Source organism: Doryrhamphus excisus, chromosome 17, assembly GCF_030265055.1.
Source record: "Doryrhamphus excisus isolate RoL2022-K1 chromosome 17, RoL_Dexc_1.0, whole genome shotgun sequence".
Lineage (NCBI taxonomy): Eukaryota > Metazoa > Chordata > Actinopteri > Syngnathiformes > Syngnathidae > Doryrhamphus > Doryrhamphus excisus.
This window is the reverse complement of record NC_080482.1, coordinates 17,179,270-17,189,033: the sequence shown is the minus strand read 5'-3', so window position 1 is coordinate 17,189,033 and position 9,764 is coordinate 17,179,270. Positions and strand designations below refer to the sequence as shown.

The 9,764-nt window shown below is 37.1% G+C and overlaps 1 protein-coding gene across 3 annotated transcripts in view; it reads right to left on the bottom strand.

The window, feature by feature from the left end:
* Nucleotides 1-643: 643 nt before the first annotated feature.
* The window catches only part of adcy3a (adenylate cyclase 3a), a 31,525-nt gene continuing 22,404 nt past the window's right edge, over nucleotides 644-9,764 (bottom strand). For 2 of the 3 annotated variants that reach the window (XM_058053139.1, XM_058053141.1), the window contains exons 16-21: nucleotides 9,105-9,263; nucleotides 7,474-7,620; nucleotides 5,547-5,660; nucleotides 5,344-5,470; nucleotides 3,098-3,222; nucleotides 644-2,024 (exon numbers count right to left, since the gene is read on the bottom strand). In XM_058053139.1, coding sequence (XP_057909122.1) covers nucleotides 1,845-2,024; nucleotides 3,098-3,222; nucleotides 5,344-5,470; nucleotides 5,547-5,660; nucleotides 7,474-7,620; nucleotides 9,105-9,263 — 852 coding nt within the window. In that variant the 3' untranslated portion in view covers nucleotides 644-1,844. The remainder of the gene's footprint in view (nucleotides 2,025-3,097; nucleotides 3,223-5,343; nucleotides 5,471-5,546; nucleotides 5,661-7,473; nucleotides 7,621-9,104; nucleotides 9,264-9,764) is intronic. The other variant, XM_058053140.1, reaches the window with a different exon arrangement.

Genomic DNA, 9,764 nt, shown 5'->3' with positions numbered 1-9,764 from the left:
AGCAATCCGAAGTACGCGGCGCCCATCGCGGGATAAAGTTTGGACCCCAAGCCCTAAACCCACACCCTTTATTCATTTGTATTTAATGTGAATTCACTTGCCAGCATATATAAAATATCATAAAATTCATTTAAGAAGTTATTTCTTTCCTGTTGGGGAAGTTCACCGAAGCTTGAAGCCGTACTCAACGTTAGACCCCCAAATAATAAATACATTCACGCATTCATGGTGTTAACTCATGAAGCATCGCACACACACAATAATAATAATAATAATAATAATAATAATAATAATAATAATAATAATAATAATAATAATAATAATAATAATAATAATAATAATAATAATAATAGCTTTCATTTTGGTTTGCTTGCCAATTTACGCTGATCACCATATTTAATAAGACTGCATGAAAATATGATGCTGGAAAAGGAAGTGTGATGGAATCCTTCATCATCTCTTCTAGGCACAAAATGAATGTAAATATATTCCTGCTGTGTGGATTTTCCCCAAAAAGCTCCCACGGTTCCTGACCACCGGAGAGATCTAATGTGCTCCTGCTCAGGAACGCAAGAACGTGGGAACACCAGCCCCTCCGCCCCTCCACCCCGAAGCCCCTCCACCCCTCCGCCCCGAAGAGCGCTTCACCTCAGCTTGTATGTTTCGGAATCCTAAATGCCGATACAGGAAGTCTGCACATGGACTTTGTGTATCAGATCCACGGGTCATAAAAATGTGAACCTTCAACGTCTTGCTGCTCTTTGAGGGAAGTGTATGTTTAAAGGTGCATCGCACATTTAAGAATCACAGTTTGATTGCACTCCATGCTTTTTGTGGTTGGTTCCACCAATGACCCTTTGGGGACGTTTAACCATCGCTTGAACGATGTGGAGATGCTAATACGACGGCTACATCATGACTAAGGATCCACCGATACATCGGGCCGATATTTGCCTTTTTTCCTTCATTATTTATTATTTATTATTTATTATTACATGGCAGCGACATTTCATAAAACATTTCATTAAACATCAGACCCGTAATATTTGTTATCATGGTCATTTTTCATGTAAATTGAGGGATCAAAAGCAGTATCGGCCAAAAATATCAGCCCAAGCAAAATCGGCCATCGGCTAAGGGTGATAGAAAAAAATCGGTATCGGCATCGGCCCCAAAAATCCATATGGGTGGATCCCTCATCATGACACATATCATATTCTCAGGGCCTTTTTATTTAAAAACTCTTCAGATTGTCTTGGATGGACGTCTGGCGTCTCATCCATTCAAGACTAGACAGGACGGAAGGCGTCCTACCCGGTACCAGACAACCTGAAGAGTCCATTGGCATCCCTTCAGTGGTCCGAGAAGCAAATGAGCTGCATGAATGTTCATTTTCAAGTTCATCCACAATTCTTTGGATAACCCCCTCATTCAGTGACTTAGGCCGTTTTAGTGGGGACCATCAGTGTGGACCATCAGTGTGGACCATCGGTGTGGACCATCGGTGTGGACCATGAGTGTGGACCATGGGTGTGGACCATGAGAGTGGACCATGAGTGTGGACCATGAGTAGCGTGTGTGGACCATGAGAGTGGACCATGAGTGTGGACCATGAGAGTGGACCATGAGAGTGGACCATGAGTGTGGACCATGAGAGTGGACCATGAGTGTGGACCAAGTGGATTAATATAACAGCATGAATGAACATTTGCCTGCAGGACAAGGTGGTCCCACAGATTTGGGCATTTCATGGTTTCAAGGCAAACGACTTCCTATTCCAGAAGTTCTTTCCTCAGGCCTATCTGCATTTGGAACACGTTTGGGTTTGGGGTTTGGGTTTGGGTTTAACTGTCCACCACCTGATGTGGAAGTGTAACAGAGGAGCCGTTAATAAAGGAACCTTGTTTGTCTCGTCCCTTCAGGAAGTAGGTGAGGAGCTCCCCTTTGCCCTTCACAAAGATCGGCCCCCTCCTCACAAAGCGGAAGCCGTACTCTTTCAGGATGTTGTAGCAATCCTCCACCACCTGGGACACACACACACACACACACACACACACACACACACACACACTTTACCCAAACACAGAATCAACCTGCTTCAATGGTAGACGTCACACTTTGAATATCGCAGCTTTGAAAAAATTCATTCATGATTGTTCATTTTTAAAATGCATATATCTTATTCTTGGCCTAAACTAAGTATTTACAAGCATAAAAATAAAAATAAAAATAAAAATAAAAATAAAAATAAAAATAAAAATAAAAATAAAAATAAAAATAAAAATAAAAATAAAAATAAAAATAAAAATAAAAATAAAAATAAAAATAAAAATAAAAATAAAAATAAAAATAAAAATAAAAATAAAAATAAAAATAAAAATAAAAATAAAAATAAAAATAAAAATAAAAATAAAAATAAAAATAAAAATAAAAATAAAAATAAAAATAAAAATAAAAATAAAAATAAAAATAAAAATAAAAATAAAAATAAAAATAAAAATAAAAATAAAAATAAAAATAAAAATAAAAATAAAAATAAAAATAAAAATAAAAATAAAAATAAAAATAAAAATAAAAATAAAAATAAAAATAAAAATAAAAATAAAAATAAAAATAAAAATAAAAATAAAAATAAAAATAAAAATAATGTCTGTGTGGAGGATGCAGGAGTGTTCTCCCCCCATGAATGCGGGGGTTTTCTCCAGGTAAAAAAAACAAAAATGCATGTTAGGTTCATTGGCGACTCCGACGTGTCCACAATGTCGTTTTGCAGCCCTGGAGGCGTGGTGGACGTTAAGCTACGTACTGTGCGTATTACGTCATGTTCTCTGATTGGTTTATCGCTGCCAGTCTTTATCGCCAGTTTATCGCCCCCCTCCCTCCCCGCAACGTTTAAATGGTATGTTTGTAAACACGACCATATCTTACTTATTGTGTGGAAATATGGGCTAATAACTATAAAGGCAATCTTCATTCGCCATGATCATCGTCAATGAATCCCTCAACATGTGACAGCGTCATCAAACCTCCGCTTCTCTTGCTGCATTGCAGTTTTGAGCCACCGTTCCCACGGCGTATGTAGCAAGGTGTGTTGTACCTGAATATTCCCCATCACCCCCGTGGACTCCATCCGACTGGCCACATTCACCGTGTTTCCCCAGATGTCATAGTGAGGTTTCCGGGCTCCAATCACTCCTGCTAAAACTCCTCCCTTGTTCAGACCTGGCGTACAGAACCCACAAAGCAAATACATGAAATAGAAGACCTGCAAAGTACAACTGACCGCATGTAAATATATATTTTTTTCCCATGGACAAGGATAAATCACCCCAGATCATTTTCAAGATTTTCCTTTAAATTGACTGTTTTTTGGGGTCAGCCATTTCAGTGAAATATATATATATATAAATATATATATATAATATATATATATATATATATATATATATATATATATATATATATATATATATATATAATCATATAGCAGACAAACACGGTGATGGATGAGAAGTGGAATTCATTTCATAGGTTTTACACAAAGTGTTCAATCATTATTGAAACAAAAGTAGGCAGGTTAACCTATTCATTCATTAATTAACCTAGCATGTTTTTGGAATGTGGGAGGAAACCGGAGTACCCGGAGAAAACCCACGCATGCACGGGGAGAACATGCAAACTCCACACAGAGATGGCCCAGGGTGGAATTGAACCACTAACCGCTAACCGCTAACCACTCGACCGCCGTGCCGATCTTGTTTTTTTCCTCTGTGAAAAATAATAATAATCGGGATGTCTGATAATTATCAGCCTTTGGGACGAGGGTGGAATTGAACCCTGGTCTCCTAGCTGTGAGGCCCAGATTGAAAATCTGTGATGTGATTTAAAGATGGCCGTCCATGCTTGGAAACCATCAAACCTGACTCAACTGGAGATGTTTTGGAAAGAGGAATAGTGAAAAATACCTTCAACCACAATCTAGAACCTCATTGGAAGCTATAGGAAGCATTTATTTATAATAAATATTCATGATATTTTTATGTTGGGGTGCACTAATTTATGCACATGCCTACTTTTGTTTAAATAACTATTACACACTTTCTGTACATCCTATAAACTTCAAATCTATTACTGTGTTTGTCTGCTATATGATATAACCTTCCTCTTGTGTTAGCTTTCTGCTATCATCTCTTATGTTTACAGGTGGGTTTTGACCCATGTATTAAATCAGCTATAAAATACACTAAAAACAATAAGTTAGCATCAAATTAGCTTCTCATGTCTTGGTTACCTTCTTAGGCTTCCTCATCCATGAAAATGTTGCTTTTAATACTTTTGGTGTGGGCATGGAGGCCTTTTTTTGTCACTATACCCCTCCATTTCTATTTCCAAAAATGGTCAAATCAACCTCTAAACAATCATATTCATAAATTGAAGGTTCTTTTGTTACCTGGCTATTACTGAGGGATATAGAACATATCTCTTACATCAATTAGTTGTATTTATTTTCTCATTTGAGTATGAATGACTAAAGAAACATGTATGGTGTTGGGGTGAATTTTGCCCCATATATATTCATGTGAAGAAAAGGTATAAAAAGTGATTGTTTTCAGCAACACAACTTTAGTATAAAGTGAAATGAAAAAGCAGAACAGGTCCAGATCTTGGTTCACTGTACTTCTTGCCATTCTTTCCATGATCCAAATTGTAAAAGTGAAATCAGCCATCAGTCTGAACAAAATGAGTGAATTCCCCTCACATGTCTGGACCTTGTTTTTCTGCTGGTATACTGGAAAAGCGGTCAAAATGAGAATCCCCTGAAGCTTCCATGATGAGAAGAGGAGCTGGTTGTCATTGTGTTGGCTAATTGGACACTTAGGATATCAGTTTTGGCTCAAAATATTGCTTTATAGTCATATTATTATAACTGGGTGGAAACCCACCCTAACAATACAGTGGTCATCATTTCAACCAGACCATTTTAAAATGTAGTAAAAATGATTATTTTGGTTTTATTTTGTTGAAATAGAGTTTCCTGACAAAGTCAAAAAGCCTTGATGCAATAAACAAATGTTATGGGATTCTTTTTATGCATTAAAATGTAAAACACAAGAGGAGGGTTAATGAAGTGAAATGTCTGATTCCAATAACGAGTCATTTATATATATATATTTATAAAGGAGAATCTTGTAAATGATGAGGGGTGCCCAAACCTTTTCATCCCACTCTACTACCTGACCCTGATGTAAGCGTTCGGGGGGGTTTGTGTCAACAATGTTGGGACATTGAATGTTTACTTGACTTTTTACTACATTGTAAAGTAGCACAAGTGTGAAGACCTACCAATTCGAAGCATGAAGTTGTTGAATGACTGATAGTTGATGTTCATCAGTGTGACCTTCATGGCGAGGGCAAAGTCGGCCAGGTCCGCCAGGTGCTGCCAGCGCTCTTTGTCCGACTGCTCCTCCTTCTGAGGAACATCCAAACTGGTATGTTTCCTTGGGTGGTCAATTCATCATGCCTCGCCACGCGGGCACTGTACTGACCTTCATGCAGGTGTAGCCATTACTGACATCTGAAGTCACACCTGATGCTGCCATGTAGGTGCTTCCGATGGTCTTGATTTTTGTGATGCAGCGAAACTGGGGATCATCCAGCAGCTGGAATGGACACAAGTCACATGTTCAAAACAACACATTGTCTTGCTTTTGGTCCAGACATGACCGAAACCAGGGGTCTCAAACATGCGGCCCGCGGGGGACACTAGTTTGAGGCCCCCGCCTTGATATGAAAGTTTAATGTTTAAGTTTGATATGGATGCTGTATGGTATCATGTACCCAGAAAAAATGATTACGTTTGATTCATGTTCATGTTAAAGGTTAAATAACTGTTAATAGTTATCCTCCCTATCCGTGTGGAAGTGGTAAGTTTTTGGCTATTTAAGTTGAAAGGAAATAACTTGAAGGCTACCGTTTAGGTCGCTAGCTCTCTAGTTTGCGAGTTAGCATGTGTCTCAAGACCCTGCTGTTGCGCAATATGTTGTAAATAAAAAGAGTATAAATGTGACTATAGTCGTGTTTTGTCATGTCTACAGGGCTCTAATAATGCTTTGTTCATTTTAATCTGAAAAAAATCATTTGTCTACCCACCAACTATATGTGCTTTCTTAACTTTTTATTATTATTATTATATTTATTTATTACTGATTGATTGATTTTCTTTATTCTTGATTTGTTTATTTATTTTTCATCTTATTTTGTGTAGAAAAATAAAAAGTAAGATATTTGAGAACAGTGGAATGTTTTATCAGAGCTTTTCTTGTAGAAAATTGGAACCAAAATGAAGTTTTTAAATTTTTTTTGTTTTTAATAAATACGTTTTTTTTTGTTTTTTTTTTGAAAACCTGATGCGGCCCAGTCTCACCCAGACCCTAGTTCCAGTGGCCCCCAGGTAAATTGAGTTTGAGACCCCTGCTTTAGAGGTTGATTTGACCATTTTTGGAAATAGAAATGGAGGGGTATAGTGACAAAAAAAGGCCTCCATGCCCACACCAAAAGTATTAAAAGCAACATTTTCATGGATGAGGAAGCCTAAGAAGGTAACCAAGACATGAGAAGCTAATTTGATGCTAACTTATTGTTTTTAGTGTATTTTATAGCTGATTTAATACACGGGTCAAACCCCCCCGTTAGCAGAAAGCTAACACAAGAGGAAGGTTAAACACAAAGTTGTCAAAGACAGAAACGTCACTGACTTAAGTATACAAAAGAATACTAGTAGTTCTAATGTTCTACTTTTACTCTTCACTTCCCTGTTCCCTTTGTGGTTCCGCTGTAAAGTATCAAGTATAGTGGCACCTCGGCTGCATGTTTTTTGGTTAACATCCAAAATGTACTGAAATGTTGCCTTGGTTTGCATTCACCAACCTGGTTTGCCTGCAATATGGCGTACGTAACACACATTGTTCTATTTGATACCCGATAGCTGGGAATCGGAAGCAGCCCTTAACGATAGGAAGGGATGAAAGGACAGTATTGGGAGTATCTGGGAGAAAGGTAGCGTCGTCCCAATGAGACACTGGACCACGGTCCCAATGAGACACTGGACCACGGTCCCAATGAGACACTGGACCACGGTCCCAATGAGACACGGGACCACGGTCCCAATGAGACACGGGACCACGGTCCCAATGAGACACGGGACCACGGTCCCAATGAGACACTGGACCACGGTCCCAATGAGACACTGGACCACGGTCCCAATGAGACACTGGACCACGGTCCCAATGAGACACGGGACCACGGTCCCAATGAGACACTGGACCACGGTCCCAATGAGACACGGGACCACGGTCCCAATGAGACACTGGACCACGGTCCCAATGAGACACCGGACCACGGTCCCAATGAGACACCGGACCACGGTCCCAATGAGACACGGGACCACAGAAGACAAGAAATCAAGCAACTTACGCTGTCAAAGTCAGAAATAATCTCATTGAGGAAGCGCAAGCATTCGATGCCTCCGTTGTTGATGCTCTCCTCAGTGTAGAAGTCGGAGAAGTTGGGGATGGAGGCAAACATGACTCCGATCTCATCGTACGACTGACTGTACAACTCCTGGTACACAGAAGGTGGAAAGGAAGAAGATGACTTCCACCTCCAGGCAAACGTCACAAAGTCATTTCCTTCTTTGTTTCTCATGCTTTGAAACCTGCTGCTTGTCATTCATTCATTCATTCATTCATTCATTCATTCATTCATTCATTCATTCATTCATTCATTCATTCATTCATTCATTCATTCATTCATTCATTTTCTACCGCTTATCCTCACGAGGGTCACGGGGGTGCTGGAGCCTATCCCAGCTGTCTCATTTAGGGATAAAAACCACATTTCACGTAATGCTCTCAGTAAGATGGATAAAGACAGCAATGAAACACTTTTATGAAAAAAAATATTATTTAATGTAACATCTCTGGCGTGGATACCTGCAGCTTGGAGACAGGTGTGGTCTAAAAATAGATTTATTCATGAATTATATATAATTATATATATTATTATATCATATATATACTTATATATAATTATATAGCCGCGACCCTCGTGAGGAAAAAGTGGTAGAAAATGAATGAATGATATAGTGTATAGATAATATAATATATAATATATATATTATATTATAATATAATATGATATAATATATATATTATATTAAATATAGATATAAATATATTAAAATAAGAACAAGGAAGGATAAAAATAAAACAAGGAATAACAATATAATTAATCTAAATATATATATATGTGTATATATATACACATATAATATTATATCATTATAATATAATATATTCATTATATTATATCATTATATTATAATATATATATATATATATATATAGTCATATTAATAGGATAAAAATATAACAAGGAATAACAATATAATTAATCTAAATATATATATATAATGTATATATTATATCATTATATTATATTATAATATATATTCATTATATTATGTCATTCTATCATAATATATACATTATATATATGTTTAGATTAATTATATTGTTATTCCTTGTTTTATTTTTATCCTTCCTTATATATAATATATATATATTATAATATATATGAATATAATATATATATATATAATATATTTTATATATGTATATTTAGATTAATTATATTGTTATTCCTTGTTTTATTTTTATCCTTCCTTATATATAATATATATATATATATATATATTATAATATATATGAATATAATATATACTATATAAATTCTATTGTTATTCCTTGTTTTATTCTTATCCTTCCTCATTCTTCTTTTGACTTTCTACAAAATGCAGCGTGGAGTTGCACTCAAATTGAGTTGTCTTCAATCCAATAAAGGTGATTGTGATGTTATTGTAAATGTCCAAATAATTGAGTGAGGTGTCTTACATACAGGTACTAGTATACATACGTATAGTCATGAATAGTCATGAATAGTCATGAGATGAACGGAACAAATGAAGACAATGAACGCATCAGCGTACGTATGCACACATGCATAGTGGAGGATGATCTCATGTTGTGTTGCTGGCTGGTCCTCACCTCGTCTCTTTTCTTGGAGCCCAGGAAGTGTCGGGCCACATGTTCAGGAAGCATGTTGGTCACCAACGCCTCGTTCCAGCGCCTCATCTCGTACACTTTCTCCTTCTGCTCGTGAACCTCAAGCTTCCACAGAAACAGGGTGCGAGCCAGCTTCTCCACCTTCACACATCATTGCATGTTCTTAGCCGACATCTTTTAGTAGCTTCCACAGCTTCTTCTTACCAAATTTATCTTCACTTCCTTAGATTCAGACTGATAATGGGGGACTACAGTTAGCGTGTTTTAGTGGAAACAATTTACGGCACAATTTTGACTTGGTTTACATACATACAGTATGACGCGTGATGTTGTTGTATTGTTACTAATGCAGTGGGTCCAACTGCATTGTTATTCAATATTTTAGCTCAAAACGTCCTTCCTGGTTAGCATCCTATTAGCTAGCAAACAAAATGGCAACTGCAACTGGAAGTTGTCATCAGCTGTTTACTCATTTACTTACTAAATGTTATCGCTCCCTCGCTATATCACGTTTTTACACAAATGAATTCATTCATAAACGATGGTGGTAGACTTTGGTCTATTATTGGTCAAAACATGACCTCATTTGACCTCAAATTTGAGGCTAACTGGTTAGCTCGCTCGCTAACGGCCGTCTTAAGT